Genomic DNA, 26,307 nt, shown 5'->3' with positions numbered 1-26,307 from the left:
ATTGGCTATGAGGTCAAAATAATCGCATGGGTGATTGCCAGCAGGGGATTCCTTCAACCCGGGACAACCAGTAAATGGCATCCGTGTTATAGCAGGCTGCTCATTTTTCCACATTTCACAAAATCTATCGGTACCTGAGGGGTTTGGTGCCACGGTTTCAATGATGGAATCAGTTGCAGGAATATTGGTCCTGTCACGCTCAGAATCTCCAAGGTCCTCGTCCTCGCTCTCATCTTCGCTGTCGCTGATTTCAGAATGGAAGTCTTCCGCGCTTTCCTCCCATAAATCCTCATCTTCTCCCGAAGAATCTGTCTCAGATAGTAGCCTCCTCAAGTCGTCTTCGGTCAATGTCTGTGTTAGGGCTCGCGAAGGATCATTCTTTGAACATCCTAGTTATTGATTAAAAAAATTATTTAATTATTGCAAAAAATAATAAGATGTTTAAAATTGAATAAATTTTCCAAACTGCACTCTTAGATTTTGAAACTCACCGGAGACAGATGGTCCTGTTTCTGCTTCAGTTTTCTTGCCATTTTCATCTTCTTCAAACTTTCTCGTTCTCCTATTTCCTGCTCCTTATTATACGAATATAAATACATTATTAAGATATTTATCCTACTGAACATGAAAGAATGAGTGTTGAACACTTACCAGAATTGAGCACGGCTGTGGTGGTATCTTATGAATGGGAGATATATTTCTTACTGTGCATTTCGAACGCCTACAGTCGAAAACACAATATCTCATGGCAGCACGTATGTAAGCTGAACTCTTGAGCTGAGGTGCAGAATCAGAATGCCATGTGGTAGGATAGAGCACCATTCGCGACTAACATTTGAAGGAAGCATGTGTGGAGTGAGGGTAGTAATGAAACAATGTTTCAACCTCCGGGAGTAAGCCCCGGAACAGAGAATTTTCCAGACAATTTGTAAAATGGACTCTTCATTCGAATGGACGGAAGGGGACAGGTGAGCGAGGTATAAGAAACAATGTAAGACCTCCTGCGGAGGAAGCTCAAATTATCATGTGCTGCTAACATTTTATAAACACCGGATTGGTAATTGTGTGCTGCATTGGAGCGGAGGAGCGAGGATATGTAGCAATTTTGGAGCGAGGAACAAAACTCACCATGAAACTTATATTGACCAGGTGAAACACCTATGAGTTCCTCCCTGCCCGTCGTTATATCAACACACGAATTTCACGCAATGAAAACAAAGAAATAAGAAAAAAATACATGAGGTGACGAAGAGCATGACCCAAAATATTGAAAAAATTGCGAAAAAAAAACAAAGATAAGAGGTAGAGGATATAAAAGAATTCAGAAACGGATAATACCATTGAAAAGAAGAAATCTTAATTTACTAAATTGCGTCGAAAAAAGACATTCTGAATCAAAACCGAGCGCGAAAAAAAATAATGAAAGGATGTACTACTGATGACATCTTATGATGTCACCCGCCACCCATGGAAGACATTCGTGACATCTTATGATGCCACCCGCATGGAACGTGTTAATACCACCTGCGGTATTCCGAATTTCAACACAATATTCTCCAGGAATACTTTAGCTATTGTTTCAGCATCCTGTTTTTCTATAGGAAACGCCAACGTGTACTTTGAAAGCTCATCTTGGAAGGTGAGTAGATCTCTGTTGCCCCTCTGAGTTACAGGATACGGTCCGCATATATCCAGGGCACACTTTTCCATGACGGTCTCCGGCGTGCTCGTTATCTCCATCGGCATTCTCGTTTTCCTATCACTTCCTTTATTCGTCTGGCAAGTCTCACATTTCTTTATGTAGTTTTTCAGGTCCGTCTTCATACCTGGCCAGTCAAAATAGGTCTTCATTCGTTCGTAAGTTCTCGCTACGCCTTGATGACCTCCTAAGGGCGAGTCGTGGAACTCTTGGAAAATTTCCTTTTTCTTTTCTTCGCTTAGGCTGCCCCTCTGCTTCACTGTTCTTCTCTCTTCTTCTTCTTCCTCTCCTTCATCTTCTCTGCTGATGGTTGTCTGTTTCCCATTCTTCGAATTCGTCTTGCATTGCTTCTAAGCCCTTCCCCTTTTCTTTTACTTCATTGCTCTGCGCACCGATTTGATGAATGCGGCTGAGAGCATTGGCGTTTGAGGTTTGCGTGCCTTTTTTGTACACAACTTGATAATCATACTCTTCTAATTTGAGTCTCCAATTCATTAGTCTCGAACTCTGGTCTTTTATGTTGAAGATTGACACCAGGGGTTTATGATCGGTGACGATCGTGAACTTCCTGCCGAAAAGATAAGGGCGGAAGTACTTTGTTCCCCAAACTATTCCCAATAATTCTTTTTCGACGGTCGAGTACTTTTTCTCAGCTTTGTTGAGGGTTCTGCTGGCGAAGGCGATCGGCTTATCTCGCCCAGTTACTCCTTGCGACAGCACGCATCCGAGGGCTTCGTTACTCGCATCTGTGGTTAAGATGAATTCCTTCGAGAAATCCGGATACTGGAGAACTGGCTCATGAGTTAGCATCTCTTTTAATTTCTCGAAACTGTCCTGCTGATCAGTGCCCCATTCGTACGGCGTCTTTTCTTCAATAAAGCGTGCAGTGGCTTAGCTATCGCACTGAATCCGGGGATGAATCTTCTATAATACCCGGCCAAGCCAAGAAACCCTTTCAGTTGTTTTGTGGTCTTAGGCTCCGGGAATTCCTGCACCTTCTCCTTGTCAGGGCGCACGCCATCCTCAGATATTACATGTCCCAAATATGTGACCTCTTTTCTCAGGAATTCACACTTATCGGGATGTAATTTCAATTTGTGATCTCTCATTCTCTGCAATGCGTCTCTCAGTTTCTCGTTATGATCAATCAGGGAGCTCCCATAAACAATAACATCATCTAGATATACTTGGCATTTCTCTCCTTGAAGGCCACTTAATACGGTGTTGATCAATCGCTGAAATGTGGCCGGGGCTCCTTTTGCTCCAAATGGCATCCTGAGGAAATGGTAGTGATTATTTGGAGTGCTGAATGCCATTTTCTTGCGATCTTCTTCTTTCATTGGGACCTGATGATATCCGCTAGCCAAATTTAGGGTTGAGAAATATCGTGCCTTGCCAAGTTGGTCGAGGATCTCCGAAATGTTAGGTAGGGGAAAGGCATCTCCCACTGACACGTCATTTAGTCGGCGATAATGTATCACCACTCTCCATTTTCTTTCCCTAGAGGCGTCCATTTTCTTCGGAATCACCAGTATCGGAGAATTCCATGCGCTATTACTCTCCTCAATAATGCCTTCTCGCAGCATTTTCTGCATTTGATTCTCCACTTCACCCCTTAGAGCCTCAGGAATACGGTAGGGCCTACTTTGAATAGCTTGGGTGGGCCCTAGGCTTGGAGTAGGAATTGCATGCTCCACCGCCGTCGTGCATGTGGGAGAATCTCCTGGGAGGTAGAAGACATCACTATAATCTTTCAACGTCCCTACGAGTTCTCTTTTCTCTTCGGCAGTCAAATGATGTAGTCTAAGAAGAGAGATCATTTTATCCCTTCTGTCAAGTGCCTTTTCAACCCTTTGTACTTTAGGTGAATTTACATCTCCCCTCGAATCTACTCTAGCTAATGCGACAACTGGGGTAGGAATTTCAGTCTCAACTTCTGTGGTATTCACTATGCTGGTGATGCACTCTCCATTTTTACTTATGGTGAGCGATTCCACCAAATAAATCCCAGGGTATACCTCTCGCTTTTTAATTACTCCTTCTCCCTCGTTTTCCGTTGCACATTTTACCATTACCTCACTTCGTGGGGGCAATCGCAGGCTTTTAAGCCATGCTCCCAATTCAATTTTATTCTCACCCAAATCAAACGCTATTTCTGCGTTCCTCATTTTAACTATTCTTTGGGAGTAGTTGATTTGAGCCCCCGTAACTCTGGAGAAATCATTTCCCAATATGCCATCACAATCTACTGCCAATTGATCATCCACCAAGTGAAACAAATGATCCTTCATTTTGTCATGCGTCATTAATTTTATCTTAGTGTGTCCCAAAGTTTCAAAACTTTTATCAGTGACTCCTTTAAGAGTCATCCTATTATCCGTGAAATACTTAGTTCCTCTTTTCAGCGAGGATGCCTTTACTAGACTTACGTCTGCCCCAGTGTCAATCAACATTGTAAGCCGACCCCTTCGGCTTTCTAATACCTCGAAAGTTACGGTATTTGCCTTCTTATATCCCACTAGATTCACTCCCCGTATTTCGGCAATGCTTTTCAGAAGTCCCGTGCCTCGTTCCTCCAATCTGCTCCCTTTATCTGAACCTAAATCTTCCTTAGGTCTCCTGGGGGCCCTGCAATCTGTTGATGCATGCCCCAAACGGTTGCAATTGTAACATTTCATTCCCATTTTACAATCTTTTGCTAGATGCCCCATACGATTGCAATTAAAACATTTCATTTCTTAAACAACTCTAACATGTTCCGCTTCTTCCCTTCTTGACTTCAGGTAGCATTTATTAGTCGGGTGCCCTTGCTTCCCGCAATTCTCACATTTAATTGCTCCCTTGTATATATTTTTCCTCCTTTCTGCACTCGAAAGTATAGCACTTTCTTCCTCCAGGGCCACTTCAACAGCCTCAGACAAATGAATACTTTCCCCCTTACTTCTTACAGTCGTTTGTATTTGTTCATTTTCGAGTCCCTGAACAAAACAAGCTTTAACCAAATGACTCACAAGCGAAAGTACTCCCGCTAAATGCTTCTCCCCAACTACTTTCGCGCTCGCGCTCCGTAGATTAGTGTGCACGTCGTCTATTCTACTGGCCCAACTTGCAATACTCTCTTGAGAATTTTGCCTAGCTCCAAACATGGCACAAGCATGAAAATTGAGTGTTCTCTGCGTAGCATAATTTTCTTCTAATATGGCTCGAACTTGCTCCCACGTATCAGTTTCCTCTCTTATCATAAGCTTGGAGCGAGCATCACCCGTAATCTTGGCTTTAACAAATTTTAAAAGCTTCGCATAGTCTGTGGGTCAAAAGCAACATCTACATTCTCTATAAATTCTCTCAATCTCGTCTTATCGCCATCATAAGGCTGTGCGATTAATTTCATCGCTTCCATTATGGTGCAATACGATTCTGCACTAGCGCTCACATTACTCCCGTCTTGAGGGGCCATTTTTATAATATAATGAATTATGGGAGAGGGATAAGAGGATTTGAGTGCGACTTACCACTTAGCGGCTTTCTTCGTTCTCTCTATCTCTCGGCGCCCTGCCGTCTCGTCCCTCTCGTCCTTCTCTAGGTCGGTCTACAAGACAGGGGCTCCTTCCACTGGGACTTCCTCTCGCGGCCCCGCTGCTTGGCTTCTCCATGCAGCTACTCAACCAAACCTTCTCGTCACTCGCTTCTCCATCCGGTCTGCCGGTACTAGATCTAATTCGCTGCGCCCGCACCCCACACACCTGACACCAATTAATTTCCTGTACCCAAATTTATGAGCGGGAACCCTTGCCTTCGACAAATTTGGTGACGAGACGACTACTGTGCTCTAAGGATCGTCTCGCAACCTTGGGACAAAGACATACAATGCACATTGGAAATATCTAACCCTTCGTCATACACATTACAAAAGATAAATACACAATATGACACACATTCATTACAATGGTTCCAGCTTTAAATATTGAACAAAGGAAAGGAATTTTAAAATGCCAAAAGCTAGTGATACTGCTCATACCAGGGCAGGTGAATTCAGCTCAGAAGGATTTTATGTGAAAGACAGAGTATTACTGTGCAAAGTTTGTGATAAAAGATTTGAATTTGAAAGATGTGACACGTTGTTGCTATCATTTGAACACTCAGTCAAAGGAAGCGAAGGAGGACCTTGTTGTTGCTACCACAGAAGCATTTTTAAAGGCTTTATTTAGTGTAGAGAAATTTGAAAATCCCAAAATTCTGGAATGACTCTCAAAGTATACACATATAAGGTAGTGGGGATTTGCCATTTGCGGATCGTATTCACCAAGACTACATACTTGAACCATTCATATACCATGAACCAATATAACTTGAACCATTTCCTTCGTTTAGTTTTATCAGAAATTTTGTACAATCGAAACTGTTAAATGTTATGTAAAATGCTTAATAAAAGTATAAGTATTCACGATACGTGTATCATAAAATAATAAAATGCCTATAAACATGGAAAATTTGTAGCATTATAATAACACCGCCAAGATTTTTTATAACACCAAATCACATGGTTTTAAAATGAATTTTAGCAAAAAATAAAACCACTTTCTCGGACCTCTACTAATGACCCGCAGAGTTATCATTGTGCCGTACATCTTATACCATCGCTAAGGCACTCTACCTACCTCTAGAAGCGTCATTGCAAGAAATACCTCGTACTGCAAGGGTTTTGTCGGGGAGTAGGTTGTAAAAGAGTTCAGTTTAGTCTATGTTATATCACGCAGGGAATACTTCTTAAGATACTTAGGATCGGAGTCCTATCTTCCACGACATCGGGTTTACACCGCAGGCATCACCAGGAATTATGACGGGAGATAAAGCTTTGGTGCTTTGAATTAGTATAACCAACCTTCCGAACTCTTGAAAATCTCGATTCACAATCAATCCCTAAAATACGCCGCTTTAGGGTTAAGCATAGCCCCTTTCTCAGAAGTTCCCGCAGACTGAAGTGGGCAAAACCACCCAAGCAAAGCTCCTTTTAACTCTTCATGGTCTGCATTCCTTGGGCGCTTTTGTTTTTTTTTAATTGTGAAGAGTGAATAGGAAGATAAATTAATTACGCCACTCTCTTATTACTCCATTATTTTCTTGCTTGCACGTGTTTGGTGTTTTTTGGCCATGGTGTCTGCCATCAAATGCTTTCTATTCACGCAACTCACGAACGTGTGGGTATACTGACGACTGCTTTCTGCCACCTGAGGAACAAAAGAAGATGTAGCATTGGCAAATGTTAATGCCACAATATTTTCACCAAAATGAACCACTTATTTATATCGAACAACAGTTTACTACATGAATTTGAGACTGAGCACTCCATGTTAACTTCATTTCTAACATATCGCAAGAAATTACAGAGATTAGGGACTCTTGGTGAAGGTTTTCCGGCAATGGAAACTCTCGCTATGGCGAGTGCCAACACCAAAAGGGCCTCGTAAAAACGAATTTTTTTTACATGCTTATTATAGGGTCAATTGATGGTGCCTCGGCTATCTCTCGTAATGGTGGGGCCTCGCAATAGCCTGTACTCGTTTTAACGAGGTTCCACTGTATATCTTTTAAATATCCTCAGAGAACATGCCATCTCACTAAAAAATTTGCTTGCCATCTCTGCATTTACTCTTCTGGATGGATTTCTGCCCGATGTAAAAATTGGACAAAAACTTGCAAATGAGCAAATTGTAAATTAAGAACATACTGGAAATAATGATCTAGTATGTATTACTTTTGGCGAGGATACTCTATTACAACAGTGCACATTTTAAACACTATGTTTTTGAGAGAGACCATGCAGTCTTCTGTTTCTTGGTCGAGTTCTGTCTTAATTGAAAAAATGATTTTTTGAGACTTAAAATGTTTTCACCATCCTTGTTGTTTGCTCTATATGCAATGAAAAATGCTTTTGATTTTTGGAATGGTTCATAGGCTTTAATAATAAAACTAATAAAAATGAAACCTGACTTCACCAAACCCAAACTGAAAGCACTCACTGGTTAGAAGTCCATACTGGAAAGTACAGAACCTCTCCTTCTAGGTGAAGTGCAGAACTGATGCTATCGAGTGTGTGGGGCTGACTGCCAAGGGTGAAGCATGACTATGACTGCTGTGCAAAATTTTTAGTCCTCAATAGAAGGCAATTTATCCACTCATTTCTAACTAACCAGCACCAGATCAGCATGTGAATTTGAATGGCTTGTAGGAGTAACAAAATATCTTGATAAGATATCCCTTTGTCAGTGTCTCTGACAACTGAGATTTATAGCATAACTCATAACTTAGTTACCTGATATTCTGTTTTTGGGGAAATGCTGGCTCAACTCCCAAGAGGCTCGACTGCGAGGAAATCAGGTTTTGCTAGAATGCTAAGTCTCCGTCATATCATGCCTTAAATGACACATTGTAAATACTCGGTTTCATTTTTATCAAATTATGGTTAAGGGAAAATAATTCATCTGCAAATGATCAACGAGGGGAAAAATTCTTAGGGAAAGATAGATGCGGGGAAAAATTACATTGTCTGAGTGGAACCTCATTTGGGACCAGGAATGACAAATGACCGATGCAGGAACTATAGATCAAGGTTCCACCGAATACAATTATTTCGTGATGTAGAGGTGAACACTATTGTGTCCAGTGGTATATATTGCAGTCAGCACATTTTCATGGGGTTCAAAAGTATTTGCAGACATTGTAGATTAGATTAGATTGAAGATAAAGTGGGAGAGCCAAGCTCCTGCGGCACTCAGACCTAAGGGGTCTATTGTACCAACCACGGATGATTGATTGCCCATAGAGGCTTATGTCCTTAGTAAAGGCCTAGAGGTCCCCAATAGGTCCCCATCTCTTACTTTTATAAAAGGTGAGCCCAAGTGTCTATCTCGAGTCCTCATGATTGCGTGTCACTTTCATATTATTCTCCCATCTTGCACCATCTGCTTTTATCTGTGATTATCACACTTGATTATCCAAATGTATCCCTTTGATTTTTCTTTCTCTCATCTGAATTTCCCACGCTTTAGCTAACTGGAGATGTAACCTTGAACATTTTTCTTGCTCTTTTGAGCCCATGAATTGTAAGGTTTTGCATCTGTTAAAAAATAGATTTCTTTCATTTGATTGACTTGTGCTACATTATGAAATCATTTTTCTTGCTGTCTAAAGTCCATGAATTGGAAGGTAGTGAATATATTGACTATTTTCATTTGGGTGCCGTTCATCATAAAATATCGATGGCTACCCAAATTAAACTCGCGGCTGAGCTTAAAGCCACCGAGTGCGTCCACCGGGTTGCGGATGGTGGGTCGACCTTTAGATATAGAGGTTAGCTGCGAGATAAGCGAGTTCTCTCGTCGAATAAGCAGTCATGGACAAAAAGCGGCGGTATTCTGAGGGGGTATTGGGCTACCCTTGGGTAAGGTAGACCATTTAAAAGATACCAAAACCTGTGAAGATACCGTGACTTGGCGACTGGGGGCCGCCAACAATTATGCCTCTCATCACCCGGGGGAGAGGGCAGCAGCTCTTCTTCACATGTGCGAAGGTGGAGACCATACTGGTCGGTACAGCGACACACATTCCACTACGGGCGTGGTAACATTTACTTTAACGGCTGTAGTACTGCGATGTGGAAGGCAAGGGGAAACCACCACATTATCATCCCGAGGAGTCGCAGCTACTCCACTCAATTTATATAATGACATGATGGAATTCTCTCGGGTAAAATATTCCGGAGGTAAACTAGTCCCCCATTCGGATCTCCGGGCGGGGACTACTCGAGAGGGTACATCGGTCAAACGAGATAGAATGTTTCGGATAGGAACATGGAACGTCACATCACTTCGTACCTGTGGTAAGCTTGAGAACTTGAAGGTGGAGATGCGAAGAATGAACCTCGATGTATTAGGCATCAGCGAAATGAAGTGGCCCCAGGAAGGAGACTTTTGAAGTGGAAGCTACAGAATGCTATAATGAATGAACAGAAGCTACACACGGGATCGCTAAATGGTTATGCTGGAATAGGCATAATGCTTAGAAAGAGCGCCGGGATGCGTGTTAAAAGCTACCTGCAGTTTAATGAAAGGATAGTAATGGTGAAGATAGATACTAAACCCGTAGCTACTGTAGTGGTACAGGTTTACATGCCTACGTCAGATTATGAAGACAAAGAAGTAGAAGATGTCTACCAAGGTATAGCGGAAGCTATCAAGCAGGTAAGAGGGGAAGAAAATCTTATTATTTTAGGTGACTGGAACACCGTCGTCGGCGAAGGTCAAGACGGAATAATAACTGGGAAATATGGGTTGGGTAACCGAAATGAAAGAGGAGAAAGGCTACTTGAATTCTGCATGGAGCACAGGCTAGTGGTTGCCAACACTTCATTCAAAAATCCCCTGCGAAGAAGATACACGTGGAAGATGCCAGGAGACCGTAGAAGATTCCAAATAGACTACATTCTAGTGAAACAAAGATTCAGGAACCAGGTGAAGGACTGCAAAAGTTATCCAGGGGCAGATATCGATAGTGGCCATAACTTAGTTATGATGAAATGCCACCTTAAATTTAAAAAGTTGAAGAAAGCCGTGAAAAACATATGGCAGGTTGAAAAATTGAGGGAGGTTCAGCATCAACTGGCTTTTAAAGAGGCTGTAGAAAATAAAATAGGGGAGGATACGACCAACAAACCAATGGAAGAGAGTTGGAAAACCATTAGAAGTGGTCTGCAGGCGGCAGCTGAGGAAGTTCTTGGTAAAAGAAGAGTCATTATGAAAAAACCATGGATCACACAGGAAGTATTAGATCTCATTGAAGAAAGAAGAAAATACAAGGCTGCGAAAACCGAGGAAGGACAGAATCGTTACAAGAGAATAAGGAACGAAATGTGTCGTAAAGCGCGGAAGGCTAGAGAAACGTGGATGAAAAGCATTTGCGAAGACGTGCAAAACAATCTTAAACATGGAAAAGTAGAGGCCGCTTATAGGATAGTGAGGAACCACTTTAAGGAAAGGGGTGTAAGATGTAATACCCTTAGGGACAAAGACGGAGAACCATTGATTGAAAACGAAGAAAAATGGAAGAGATGGAAGGAATATCTGGAAGATTTGTACAAAGGAAGTCGCCTCAGAACGAATGCTATCAAAAACGAGAGGGAAGTGGATGCCGATGGCATGGGAGCCCCAATTTTAAGATCGGAATTTGATGCGGCTGTAAGAGACCTCAGGATAAATAAAGCGTCTGGCATTGATGACATTCCTGCAGAACTAATTAAAAATTCAGGAGAGAAGACATTGAACCAGCTATGCAAAATCATTAGTGAAATGTATACGACAGGTGAGTTACCAAAGGATTTCGAGAGGAACATTATAATCCCTATTCCTAAGAAGAAAAGAGCGGAGAAGTGCGAAGATTTTAGGACCATTAGCCTTACTACACATGCGTCAAAGATACTGACAAGGATCATCTATAGAAGAATAGAACGAAAAGCAGAAGAGTACTTGGATGAGGACCAATTTGGATTCAGGAAAAACAAAGGCACAAGGGAAGCAATATTGGCCCTAAGACTGCTCATAGAAAAGAGATTCATTCTTAATAAGTAAGCCTCACCTCTTTCTAACCTCACAAATTCAAATGACCCATGGTGTGAGCGAAGAAATTTTGGACTAGGTAGACAGACTGACAACAATTCAGTCTTCGGATTTCATTAGACTGGAGAAAAAATTAGCATGCTAAGATTTGCTGATGACATAGCCATTATAGCAGAAACAGAGAAGGATTTGAAAAATATTCTGGTTAATATGGGTAGGGTAATGAGTAGATATCAACTGAAAATAAGCACGAAGAAAACCAAGATCTTAGTATGCAGCAGAAAAGAAGAAGTCAGGACCAACATTAAAATAGGGAGGCAAAAACTGATAGAGGTGGATGAATTCTATTATTTGGGAAGCAAGATAACTAGTGACGGGAGAAGCAAGAAAGAAATTATCAGCAGAATAGCCCAGGCGAAGAGAGCATTCCACCAAAAGAGAGACCTGCTTACAGCGGGAAACTTAAATATGGAAGTAAAGAAACAATTTATAAGAACCTACATCTGGAGTATGCTCCTATACGGAAGTGAGGCATGGACAATGACCGCAGCGGAGAAAGCAAGGATAGAGGCCTTTGAAATGTGGTGCTACAGAAGAATGATGAAAATCAAATGGATCGACCGAGTTAGTAACGAGGAAGTCCTAAGAAGGGTAGGAGAGAAGAGAAGCCTCATGAAAACCTTAATAAGAAGACGGAACAACCTTATAGGCCACATCTTGAGACATGATGGCCTGATGAAGACAATCGTCGAAGGACAAGTGGAAGGCAAGAATGGAAAAGGAAGACCCCGAACAAAATATATGGAACAAGTAAAGAGAGATGTGAAAGAGAAGAAATACATAGTTGTGAAAAGATTAGCTGATAAGAGAACTGAGTGGAGAGCTGCATCAAACCAATCCTAGGATTGTTGACCAGTGATGATGATGACCCAAATTAAAATGTAAGAAACAATTGGTATTAGGGAAGTGTGTGTACTCAGTAATTTTAGCCGAGTTATTGGTACTCGACTCTAGTGATTTGAGTACTATTGCTAATTTTGAGTCGAGTAGTTTTGGTGACAAAGTTGTCTGCCAACAGGAAGTGCTATCATCTAACTCATTAAGAATATTGTTTCCAAATTGATAAACCATTCTATTGCCTATGCGTTGGAGTATCAGCTTGCTTTAATGTGTAGCAGTCTACTACTATAAACACTGTTTCACACAGGACACATCATTGTGCAATCTGATGTATGTACGAAGGCACAATCAAAATTGTATTATGTGAAGCGGTGAATTGCTAGGATGCATGCGGGAATGCATAGATGCGAGATGGCAAAATAGCCCCTGCTATAATTCCAATCTTGCATTCTCGCAATGTCAGTATGTTTTCAGTGCTAGGCCTGCACAATGAGGTGCCCTGTGTAAAACAGCCTTAACTGCCCATGTGGCTGCCAAATACCTTTTCATCAGTGGCAGAGCCTGACCCTTTTTGGCAATGGAACTATTTGAGACGCATCAATTTTCATTCGTCACCTTATTCTGACTCAATTTCCATCAACGTTCCTAATCATCTTTTCCTTTTTACATCAGGCTAAGTGTTCAGAAGAGAAAATTCAATTGGGGATTGGAAAAATGAGAATATGTTGGTGCATGCATTGTTATGTTACCTGGTATAGAAATTACCATGCTGAACTTGACTTGATACTCGACTCAAGATCAAAAAGTTCTTCTTACACTTCCCTATTTGGTATGCATGTGGGCATATTCCCTCTCCAGAAGTTTTACCACTTTATTATTCTTCAAGCAGGCAGTACTTTGAGCTCCAACACCTACGAGTACATTCTTTAAAGATTGCAATGGTACAGAGAAGAAGAAAGAATCTTAAGGTACTCCGATCAGTGACTAATAGAGGAGTGAATATCATACTATGAAAATATGAGAGGAGTGAATGTGATACAAAAAAGTACTAATGCATGTAGAAATGACATTTTTTGTCATGAATGTGTATATTTTTTATTTTATTTCCCATTTGTGGGAGAAGAGTTTTTTAGAAGAAGTGTTCTTCAGACCTTTGGGTTACTGCTTTGCTGCTAAAGTTTCAATTACAATTTCAATTCAGTTAAAAGTAATTGTGTAAGGTATCATACAAAAATGCATTTGCGTACCAATATCCGCATAACTTAATCTCACATGAGGTCTCTCATGTATTATTAAGGTACATGAGAGACCTCGTGTAAGATTAAGTTACGTTCATGACATCTCAGCCAAAGAGACCACTCGAATCATCCACTAATTTTTTCCTTGCTCACACCAAAGCAAATAGTTAGTCGTTCTGTTATCATCATAAAGAATATTATGCAAAGCTAAAAAACAAGCTAGCTGCCGTAATCTTTTCAAAAGGTTACAGATCCTTCCCCTTCCTTGTATATATATTTATTATGCTGTGATGTTAATTAGAGAATTTAAACAAAAGTTGTGCCTTACCTTGAATAACGATATTCATGATTATCATACAAGAAGTAGAAATGAGCTCGCAGTGAGGCAACAAAATCTTTCTCTCTTCAGTAGAGGGCCTATCAATATGAGTATTAAAATTTATAATAAATTACCTAAATCAATCAAAGACGAAATCAGACCTGGCCTTTTCAAAGCAAAATTAAAAAAATATCTTTTAGATCATTGCTACTATTCAATTGATGAATTCTTTGAGGATGCCTCGCAACTAATGTAACATATGTATATATATATATATATTGTGAGTTACTTTGTATTTTTGATTTGATTTTTATGTTTTCCTGACGGGTCCTATATATGTATATTCATATCTTTTCTGTGACCAATAAAATATTATTATTATTATTATTATCTTTTCATCTTTGTAGTGCTATTTTTATGGTGTCAAGGAATTAGGTGGCAGTGTGTGGAAAAATAGCCCATTTCTGTCCATGTTAAAAACTTACTGCTGTTTTCTCGAATTTATTATGCATTTTAATCTCTACTTTCAATCACAACAAGCTGTATCACTTAGGTCACCAGATTCACCTGGTTTTCTCTGGAAGTGGATTGTGGTACATGCTTGAAATTTTTTGAGCCAGCCATTGCTAGCAATGAAATCTTGTAATTTACTAGCAATTTTCGAGGCTTTTTCCTTTATTAGTGTACAACTAACTGGATTTTAATGAGGCAATTATGTTTAATATTTTTCAATCTGGCAATCTAAAACCACTCTTAAACAGGCAAATTTACCCTCCATTTACATGCATTAGTACATTTTTGTATGTATTATGTTCACTCATATACATAGTTTTATAGTATGTTATTCACTCTCCTATTTGTCAGTGATTGTGATTGGAGTACCCTATTTTAAAATTTTTAATTTTTTTTTAGTTGTCTTTTCACTTCATCTTTAGCCCACAGTTAGGTTACTTTTGTGCCACTCTTCAAAATTTTTAAATTTCATGTATTTGTGGTTTCCAAAAATGTAAGAAATCCAACTAGCCTTCTCGCAGGGGCACTTTCACTATTTTGTTCCTCAATAATTTCAGCCCTTCCTTCCTACTAAAATTTCTTCTCTTTTGTATCCTGACTCAAATTGGTTCTTGCTCAGTCACTCAATTTTAAGTGTCACTGTTAAATAACAAAGTAATGATGCAGCTCATCAAATGGCTTGCTGAATCATTCCTCAAGCTTGGTTCGTGTGAGGGTGGAATCTGAAGATTAGTTGGACTGCAAATTTGTTTCCAGCTATTTACTATAGAGTGAGTGAGTCAATTGTGCATGGCCGTTGTCCTTTGCATCTTTGCGTTGTCTACGGCTTAAGCCTTAGGAAGATATCACTTGCATGGAGCTTAGTGGATAATTGGGACAAATACTCCAAGCCAAACCCCCTTGAGGTATTATGAAAATGTAAATTAAGGTACGGATGGAAATTTTTGATATTTTCCTTCCCCAGCATCTAGACTCATTGAAATTGTGAATGATGACCTGTGCTTAATTCATTTTTTTTGCTGTGTTTTTATTTACTAAACTGAGGGAAATTTCATTCCAAGTGGTGGTCTGCATGAGGGACTACTAAATTACATATACAAATATACAAATAACCTATGCACTCTACAGATGACTCCTCAGGATGCTGGTCTTCGTGAGGCAAGTGGAACTTGGAGTTGTTGTTAAGAGAGTCTGAGTACCTCAGTTTTTTTAGGAATGAGGATGTTAAGATAAATATTTTCAAAGTCACATCCCATTCTCCATTACCTTTATAACTGCACACTATATTCCTTACTCATTGTTATGAGTAATTTTCATCTATATCATCCTACAAAAGCCAAGGACGAGGGTTGTTATCCATTCATAGCATTACTATAATGCTTTTAAGCAGTTACTTATTCACCCGATTTTAGGTGGTTTTTACTCACAGTATGGCGTAGTAGGGTAGTTTCCTTCATCAAAGAAAACGAAAGGCATTGATTGCGATTCGTTGCCCACCATTACTGTATTCATAATACACAAATTATTTGGTTTTAAAAATCCCAGTTTAGACGAATGGCAGTGGTCAATTTTATCCTCATTTGAAAAAGGCCAGATTGGCGCCCATGCGATTCCACTCCACGTGACGTCACAGGGACCTAGTTTCTATGCGAGTAGATAGGAGTTTTACATCGTCTGAGATTACCAATGCATGCATAAGGCACAGAGCTCAGGGAAACATGTCTTAATAATCACCTATTAAAACTGGCTAAAGTTGGAAAGTTTTCTTCGTTTGATAAGGTATTAATAATCCTTATTTAAGCCAAGCACTACCAGCTAGCAGGGTACTCTGCTACCTGCTAGTATCCTGCGTCGTATTGGTGCTCAAAGCCTCGCTCCAAGGTCACCTCACTTGCGGCAGCGGGAACCAGAACGACGTCACACGGAGTTTTCCCAGCATTCATACTTAGCCATCGCGTTTTTGCGTGCTTGAAAATTTTCACTTTTCTTTTAATCGCGAAAAATAGATATCATCATTTAAAAATCTAAAAGCGTGAAATACGTACTCCAAGAGTAATAATCTTTCAATTTAGGCAATAAAAAGATAATAGGAAACCACCCTATTTATATGCAAAAATTTAGTAAATTGTCATCTAGAGTTATGTACATACTTGAAAATGTCATCATAGAGATACATTGTGTCGCAGCTGCTTATTGGTCCATGATTGCGCATCAATCCAGTTTTCTTATTACTATGGCTTCAAAGATTATCGCAGGGGCATGTTAATAGTTTTTAAATTGAAGTACGTAAAGTGCAGTTAATGACTGTGGTCTTTGAAAAACATTTTCTGATGATTTGAGACCAGTGGCGCTGACTTTATGGGGCCTGAGGGGGCTTGAGCCCCCTCAAAAATTTGTTATGGGTGTGAGGAAAAAATGTGCCAGGCTTGTCGATTTTCCCCGGAGTGTCCAGATATCGAGATTCGAGTTATCAGGGTTCTAATGTTGTTCATATGGCTCTTTTAAAATGCTTAAAAAACTTAAAACTCACTACTTATAAAATTTTCCTGGGCAAGATCCCCGGTTTGGGCCCCCCCAATATTTTTTGCAAGTCGGCGTCCTTGTTTGAGACTTAAATTTTATCCATAGGATTAGTGCAAGATATGTATATTTATGTGGAAAGCCAGCCCAATGACAATTCTAATTTCCCTTAGCAGTATTTGGGTGAGGCCCTAATGCCTTTTCTGCCAGTTGAAAGCCATGAGAATCTTTTGTGCATTTGGTTTAGTTGTTTAATAGATTCGCACCTTTTTTTGAAACAATTAAAGAGTATTTTTGTGTGGTGAAAACCAAAAGGGTCATGACTGGAAAGGTTGGTTCATTGAGGGGATTGTGGTCTCAAGGGGATGGATCTCTCCCAATGTTCTCTCTCCTAAAAGAGCTTTGAGCCTTGGATTCCCCCTTCTCCCTTGGCTCATGACAGCCTTGCCAAAGGAGTATGGCAGCTAGGTATGTTTGATCCTCAGGGTAGAGAATGATATAATCTGTAGGCTATTATGCACCACATAGGAATTAGCTGAATGAATCATATTTTCTATTAGTTAGATCACAAAGAACATTTTCTTTGATTATTTGCTGCAAAGTTTAGTTAATCAGTTAATTTCCCAGAAATGAAGTTCTTGAAATCAGTTATGAAACTATGTTTTGCTGGAATGTATGTACATACAGTAAATTCTTGATTTTACGAAGCAGGATTTTACGAAGTTTTCGATTATACGAAGTGATATTGCGGTCCCGGTGAAAAGCCTATGCTAAATACATGGCGCTATTCGATTATACGAAGTTTCGATTATACGAAATTTTTTGAATTTACGAACCTCGGCTCGGTCCCTAGGAGCAAATGGCATTCGTTTATACGAACTACGGCGAAAAATTTGTCAACAAAACTAGTTACGCCGGCGTAAGTAGCTAAAAAATCAGCGCTTCCAACTGTGGTCCATCAAAAGTGCGAAATCGTAAATGATAATGCAACTTTGGAGAGAAATGGGTCGCCAAAAACCTCACTGTGGGAATTTAGGGGGAGTAGGAGTTCAGTTAAACTATCGCGGCTGACATTATGCCCCTATTTACGTGCCTGTTCGTAAACATAGCATCGACAATAATTCGTAGTTTAACATGTCAGGAAGGTCGCGCGGAGTATTTCGTACACCCCTAATTAACCCTTTGCACTGCTGTGAACGTACTTCGAAGACTACTTGACTACTTTTCGCCGAAGCACTTCGAAGGGTCCCTAATCCGGGACCCTTTCCTCGACGAGCTCACCCTCGCTGGCCCCTGAAACTGGGCTATTTTTTAATGCATTACCTGACGCAACCCTGGGTTTCAAAGGGCAAAGGTGCCATGGGGGGAAAAAGAGTAAAGTGCGTGTTACTGTGGGGCTGTGCGTCAACCAAACGGGCACGGACAAAATAAGCCCGTTGTCATTGGGAAATTTGAAAGGCCACGGTGCTTAAAGCATGTAAAATTGGAAGCCCTCCCCGTTTTTTACCATGCAAATAAAAACAGCTGGATGACCCGAGAAATTTTCCAGCAAACGGTTATACGTCTACAGAGAAAAATTTCTGGAGAGAACAGCAAAATTGTTTTAATAATGGATAATGCCACCGTTCATAAATACGTGGAAGATCGAAAATTGGCTAATGTTCGAGTCCTCTTTTTACCCCCGAACTCGACTAGCAAGTCCCAGCCCTTGGACCAAGGCATTATCCAGGATTTTAAAGTCCTATACCGGAAGAAGCTTGAGCGGTATTACTTGCGATGGATCGGTATGTATACATTCATCTATTTTGCTCATGTGCGTTTGGATATCGATTTAGATATTTTTATTCATGATTATCATTCTTTCAAATCTATTTGCTACTTTTATAAATGGGAACAGAAATTAATAACATCCCGAAATGGACGTTGATACATGCAATCCGCGCCATAATATCTTTTCGTGTATATATTGGCCTTTGTGAATGAACAACTTAAATATCTTAAGTACTGGGCTCTATTTACCGCCAATTTATATTTCAGGCTTCTCGTAATGAAGACGCACTTCCAAGTCTAACCATGAACTTTCTTCTCACGCGCTTCCCCGTTCTCCCATGCTGGGGTTCCGTCTTTCCAAAGCCGTCCCTTCCCTCCTGCCGCCTTTGGCTGATCTTGCTGACACCCACCTTACGCATCCCAAACCCCTCCTTTCCCAGCATTTCCCATTCACTCCCTCCCTAAGGAGACTGAGCTTGTGTGCGTCGCAAAAAAATACGGCCCCCAAAAGTAGACTGAGGCAGAGCTGAAGGCCATTTCCCCACCCTTCTTTGTCATGCCCCCTTCACCAGTGCTTGTACTGACCACACTTCTTCCCTCAGGCAATCCCCATCCCACTCTTATTCACCCCACCCACTGGGAACGTTCTCCGATTGTGGAGAAGGGCATGGTTCATCTTTACCTGCAACGGGGGGAAGTTATTAACCGGAGAGAGGCGGAAGAAGTATCTTCCACTATCGGGAAAATGGTGCCGCGCTTATAATTGTCTCTCTTCTTCTCAGCTGACTTTTCAATTGAAATTAATTTCTTTGCTCTTTCCACACTATATTTATTTACGATTATGGCGCGACTATTTTTTAGTGCTAAAACTAAGAAAATCTTTTCTCTATGTCAATGATCCTTTGCCTAACTTTCAATACGGCGGAGAAAGGAACACGAAAACTAAATGAGGTGACGGTACAGGTTTTTGCGTGTCATTTTTTTGGAATTCACGCTTGCGAACCAATACTTAACCACGTTGAGAAATGATAAAACGTCTCTTGTAGGAAAACAATCAATGTGGATAATAACGTTTATATCTATATTTCTCCGATACTGTAAGATGTTTCTCCTGTCGTTTTCCGGTTGGAACCTTGCTCCTGTCGGCATAAAAGGAGAGAAACATACTATATGAACAGGTCACCTCACACCCGGTATGAAGAATACAGTCCTGATGAAGAATTAAGTTTTTTATGGCAACGTCTGCGAAGATGATGGACCACAGTAGTCGGACGGAGAACTCAAACAGAATTTACTTCAAATATTCGCCAGAAGATAATCACATCCTACGTTATTTATGATCGTAATTGAATCTCAGTGAAAATAGAGCACATTCTGCTGAAAATACGAAGTAACTCGAAATATTAACTTACGAAGGTTATTTTGGAAACGGGCTAAGACCCTTGTTTTTCTTTTTTTCTCGTCACTGAGCGATAGAGGGCGACATAAATGGCGGTTAGGCCGGCTGCCGCTAAAATTCCGTGGGTGTCAGAAACAAATATCTATCTTTTGCATACTTAATAGTAGCTATTGGCTCCTAACCACAAATTTATTACTGTTAATTCTTATAATAAACATTGCAATTCATTATTTGATTACGTTTTCTAAACTGGTCGGGAATTTCTTTAGCGATCGTTGATGTTGAAGTATGAACAAGAAATGGGAATTTTATGGTGGTTAAATTATTTAACGATTTTTCACATCATAAATCGATAGCAAAAAGCCTTTTCTATGAATTATACCGAGAATAACCACTGAAAACATTTAAATAAGACCACTAAAGACAAAAAACGGCGGAAGAAACAAAAGCGAACATTTTTTTCGTGACTTATGAAAAAGGTTTGAATTTACGAAACTCGATTTTACGAAGTGCCAATTTTCCGGTCCCACTGACTTCGTAAAATCAAGAGTTTACTGTATATATTTATATTACATTAGTTTTAGGTATATATGTATATTTGATCAGTTTGGCAAGTGGGATGATCTATACAGTGGAACCTCGTTAAAGCGAGTACGGGCTATAGCGACACCCCCGCTATAACGAGAGATAGCCGATGCACTGTCAATTGACCCTATAATAAGCGTGTTAAAAAATTCGTTTTTACGAGACCCTTTCGGTGTTGGCTCTCGCCATAGCGGGGGTTTCACCGCCGGAAGACTTTCATGAAGACTCCTTAACCTCTGTAATTGCTAGCGATCTATTAGAAATGAAGTTAATGGAGTGCTCAGTCTCAAATTTATGTGGTAAACTGTCGTTCGATAAATATAATGATGACGAAACAATGCTTTGCATGATTTTTATTCAGTGCGGCGCTTATAAATTGTTTGAATAGTTGGTCGTTATTTGAGTAAGGAAATTTAGTGATGCCAATAAACATCGCCTTTCGTCTGGATTTATGCTTACGTTTATCGGATAGATGTTTATCTGTCGCCACACCACTCCTGTTCCTGTATATCTGTTCGCAACAGGTATATTGGCAATTATTTGCTCCACCTCCGGTAAAGCGAAAATTCGCTATAGCGAGTGTTTATTAGTGCACCGTTGGGTGTCGTTATATCGAGGTTTTACTGTATGTATTTTCTAAGCAAGGCTTGCTGGTGAGAAGTTAACTTTCTATCAATAATAACCTTGAATCCTATTCTGAAGGTAAATCTGCAGCATTATTAGTGTGCATAAATTACGTTTATAATTTGAGGGAACTCAGTGGCGTAAAGCAGTGAGTCATTTATGTGGAAAATATTTGTAACTTGTTATTCTTTCCAGATGAAATGCATGTTGCCCGACAGAAGAGCCGTTCTGATGCTGAGTTCTATCAAATGCAGAAGCAAGCTGAAGCAAACAGTATACTTCTGACAAAGAGCTATTTAGAACTTAAGAAATATGAGTACATATCTTCAAACACTAAAATATTTTATGGATCCGAAATACCAAAGTTGTACGTTCAAGGTGGTTGTAGCACCAAAGAAGTTGATATGGAAGATACGATGGTTGAGAGAAATGTTGCTAAGTCTGATGTTTCCCCGGGCCATCCAAAACAGAATTAAAAAATGACTTTTGTGGTATAGATTAACAAAACTTTTAAGACTAACTTCATTCCATCAATGTTCAACTACCATTTGCCTCTTGTGTTATGTAAGACTGTATTTCAATATGATGACTGATTTAGCTGAAAATGACTCCCGACTATCCTCAAGAGTCATGCTAATTGTTGGGTTGTGTGTGTTATCCATCAGAAACCCCAAATTCAAAGCTCACTGCCAATGACACATTTACTGGGAAGTTTTTTTGATCACAATGTACCGAGGCTTATTCCATGTATGTGTCTTTTGGAATACATTTTGATTTTGGCTATTGGTCCTGTGTGTAAGTTAAATTTTTAATTTGCGTGACTGGAGGATAAAGAATAGTGGCTATATATTCGATAAAGACTTAATAAATACATGTTTAATTAAATTTGGGAAGGGTGTGGATTTGATATTGCAGTGTAGCAATGAGTATTGGAAGCTTTAGAAATGAATAGCATGAAAATGTGTCATTATAATCTGGTGGATGGATTGTGAAGCCTTGCCAAAAATGTAGGTGCTCATTTGTCAAATGAGGTGGATTGATCCGTGCAGTCAGGCTTGCAGATGTCTGGACAATTGGGCCAATATTTTTGTTAATAAGGTTGAATGGTCTTGGGTTATGGCTCTTGCAGTTTTCTTTGACTTATGAATTTGCTGTTTCCAGGATTTTCTCAGGATAATTAGTGGTTTTCAAAAGATTTAAATTTTCTAAATCTTCAATTTTTTCTCATTTATTAGTGCCATTTTTTGTTATAAACTTTTTGTGATATTTGGTGTGTCTGCCTGTCGTTTCAAGTAAAAACAAGTGGTGCATATTTTTCTTCACTCTGACAATGGCACATTTTTTTACTGTGCCAGCAAAAATTTGTTTGTGATTGTAATATTTTTACCCTGTATTTTTGAGGGTATTTGGTATTGGTACACATTTGTTTTTTTGTGTGTATCAGTTAAAAAAATAAAAGTGTTTCCCACAATTGTCTTTTTTCCTGTTATACACTTTTGTGTGTATTTTCAATCTAATGCAAGCAGTAATTAGTGAAAACCCTGTACAGGCGGTCCTCGACTTTCGTACACTCGACTTTCGTACAATTCGCACTTTCGTACGTTCAAAATTAACACCTTTTACTCGACTTTCGTACGCTAAATTCGGACTTTCGGACGCTGGTCCGTAATTTTTTTTAAATTCCCGCTATGTTTATTGCGCATCCCAACATTCAATTATTTCAAATTGCAGTATCGGCAGTATATGCGAACAATATGAACGTATATAATGAAGGAAATTGTTGGTAATTGACTCTGATCTAGGTGATTTATTTGGGAGAGAGACTGCCTGCTATAGGCTCCTTTATCAAGAGAAGAGGAAAGCCTTCATTGAAGATATTTTTCAAAAGAAGTTGACTAGACATCATTGAATAGCTTTCAATAAAACTATAGTGAGACCTTCTTTCTAATTGTGTTTTTTCGTTTGAGTGCTGTTTAATTCATGTAAACCTTCAGCAACGATATTGCACGAAATATCACCCGAATTTCGTTTGTATTTTGTCTTTTTTGAATAACATGCGGAATATACGCGATCACGAATGTCACCTGCCAAATATCGAATTTTGGTGTAAAAATTAAAAGGTATCCAGAGTGCGGGTTCAACGAATACATTTTTTTATGCTACTTGATATGTCCTTTTATATATATAGTGGACGTAATAAGTGGAATGTCAACTTAAACGCCAAGAGGAAGTTTCACTCGATAGCCAACGGAGTTCTTGTTTTTTAAACTTATATTTGCATTTTCTGCGTATTTTAGAAATAAATTAGATGATTTGAGGAGTTTTATTAATATATTATTAAAATTAAGTCAATTGAAATGAATTCCGTGAAAAAAAGGTTTTAGTACGTAAATTCCGCTCTTTTGGAACGTAACCCCTAATTAGTATGGAAGTCAATGGTTCGACTTTCGTACAATTCGACTTTCGTACAAGTTTTCGGGAACGCATTGTGTACGAAAGTCGGGGACCGCCTGTATATGTTCACCATGGTGTACTAAGCATACTTGGTGCCTGGGGCTAATTCATGTGTGATACGTGAAGGTTCAAGGTCCTATGAGCTTCAAGTTGATTTTGGCACCCAGGGTGGCTGCCCTGCTTGTTGAGGTACTGGAGATACATATTTTGTGTTAGCCTTGAGTGTCTACAACAAAGAGTTTGGGAAACTGATCTCTCATCAGTAGCCCTTGAAATGGCTTGTACTGTTCTCCATCATGTTAACATCTTGGTAGGTGATAGTTTTAACTTGGTATCACTTGAGGAGAAAAATTCTTCATATTTAGTGACTAATTAATATTTTAATACACTTGAGTTTATGAGTTGATATCTCCTAAAATTATTCTTCTTGCACAAGTATGCAGCCAAGCTTAGTTCCATATGGGCCTGCTTAGTTCATGGGAAGTCAAGAATTTTGATGAGTAGAATGTTTGAAATTTTTTTAAACCATCAAACAACGTTGATTCTTCAGAATCCTCACTAAAAATACACGTCAAAATTCACCTGTATGCTGATAGAAGAAGTAGGCAAAGAGAAATAGGATGAATGTTGGCAGCCTGTCGTTCTGGAGGAGGAAGGTGCCGCACTCACTTTATTACTCGTGCTGCTTTATTAACTTCTAACCTCATTGCTCTCCACGGAGGCCTGTGTGACTTATTTGGATAGAAGCATTCCACTACTGTGCTTGAGAATCTTTTTGCGGTATCTGAGGACTGCCGTGGGTTGCGGCCAAATCGTGAGAAATTTTTTGAATACCTACCAAGTGCTCTTGCTGCCTTTAAGCAGGTAGTGAATTACTTGCTTACTTCAGTGAATTATTGTGGTATTACTGTGACCATGTGATGCATGGCTCATGGAAATGTAAAAATCTCTTAAACCTGCAATTACTTTCTTTTTATCCTTACCAGGACTGATTAGAATATTATTTGCAAATTACGACCCTAGTATTTGTAATAGTTTTAAATCCTACTCAAGGTTTCACTGAATTGAGCTGACTTCACTGAATTTCCTTCTTTGTTCATTTATTGACTTTGGAAGCATTCAAAAGTCAAAGGTATCTGTGAGCAAATGAGCTTAGTGTCCTCAGCCATACCAATGATAGAAGTCCAAACGTTAGAGGCTGCTTCTGGAACTATCTTAGGGAATGGATGAACCGTTAGCAGTTCCATTTGGCTGCTTTGACTGTACCTCAATGGTAAAGTTAGTAAACTACCACCCTTGTGAAGTAATAGCGAGGTCATATGTTGGAGAAATTTATCCTTAACCTTTTATTAAAATAATTTAGTAAACAAATTGACACATTTTAGTTTCATGTTGCTATTGCTTAATTTTCAAGAACTTGGTCATACTAATGTGCCTTTGCATTCAGTCTGAATGTTTGTCTTATACTGGGTTCGTTTTTTAGGTAAATATTGTCAGAAGATGACGGAGAGTCATTGGCGTCAATAGGGTAATGGAAAGCTTGGAATATTTCTCCAGGATACATTAATTTTACTGATTTTTTTGTAATATCTTTGATTATGATATTGCAAGAAGAGTTGATTCAGTAATAAAAGTTTTGGTCATATTATCATTGTTATTGTAGGTAATATGTACTGCTATTAGTGGTGTCTTAACCAACTTGAGTTTTAATAGAATCCCCTTCAGTACCTTCTGTAACTATCTTACTTATACTTGCCTCTTTATCAGGTAAAGCATTTCTTTCTCTCTTTTGGATTATTTGTAATCATAACAGCAATTTATCCTTAATGATCTATGTAATTTAGGTGAATAGAAAAGAGCAGAATTGAGGGATCAATGCCAGTAATTCTATAACTCTGTGACTGACAAAAAGTGTGCATTGAACTCTAGAGCTAGGGAAGAGTTTTTATCAAAGATTGCTTTATGCTGATATGTAATTAGTAGAGTGTATAGTGATGTAAGGTGTCAATTGCACCTTTAATCCAGATTATATTACGAGTTGTGTGTTTTCAGGAGTAATGCATTTAATAGTCAAGAGTTCTACCCTGTCATTTTTCACTCGATAATAAATTTATCCTTTGACCATTTTTTCGTCTTACCTCTTCCAAGTTTATTTACTCTGCCTAGAAATATTTTTAACCCCTTTTTGGCCTAACTGCGTTTGGGACTTTAATATGTCTTCGAAATTTTTAAACAGTGTCTGTTACTTTTTACTTAATAAGACCTCATACCGCCAACTTATGGGTGTAAGAAAAATAAAATCTTACTTATCCCTGCCTATCCAACATATGCTGCAACTCCACGAAGTATGAACTCATTTGTGGAAGATGTGAATGGCCTGCAATGGGTTTTTCTCTTTTGTGTATGCTGTGAGCATGTTGGTGTTTGGCATCTACTTTCCCTTATGGTAGTAGTGAGTATGGATGCCCTTGAGGGTACATGGCACACAGTGCATCATTGAAACTTATGTGGGGGCTTATAAAATTATGTTTAGGTGTTACAAAAATGAGCATAGCATGATACATTTTTATTAATATCTGTTGAAATGATGAAGAATGACACCAACACAAATAGTAACCTACCGAAATATGGATGCATAGTGAGACCATTGATCACTCCGATAAGGCGATGCAGTG

At 39.4% G+C, this 26,307-nt stretch overlaps 1 protein-coding gene across 1 annotated transcript in view; it reads left to right on the top strand.

The window, feature by feature from the left end:
- Positions 1 to 22,649, top strand: part of LOC124170678 (erlin-1-like) — an 81,101-nt gene extending 58,452 nt beyond the window's left edge. The window contains exon 7 of the mRNA XM_046549574.1: positions 21,374 to 22,649. Coding sequence (XP_046405530.1) covers positions 21,374 to 21,654 — 281 coding nt within the window. The 3' untranslated portion in view covers positions 21,655 to 22,649. The remainder of the gene's footprint in view (positions 1 to 21,373) is intronic.
- Positions 22,650 to 26,307: the final 3,658 nt, after the last annotated feature.

This window comes from Ischnura elegans, chromosome X, assembly GCF_921293095.1.
Source record: "Ischnura elegans chromosome X, ioIscEleg1.1, whole genome shotgun sequence".
NCBI lineage: Eukaryota > Metazoa > Arthropoda > Insecta > Odonata > Coenagrionidae > Ischnura > Ischnura elegans.
This window is presented reverse-complemented; position numbering and strand designations above follow the sequence as displayed.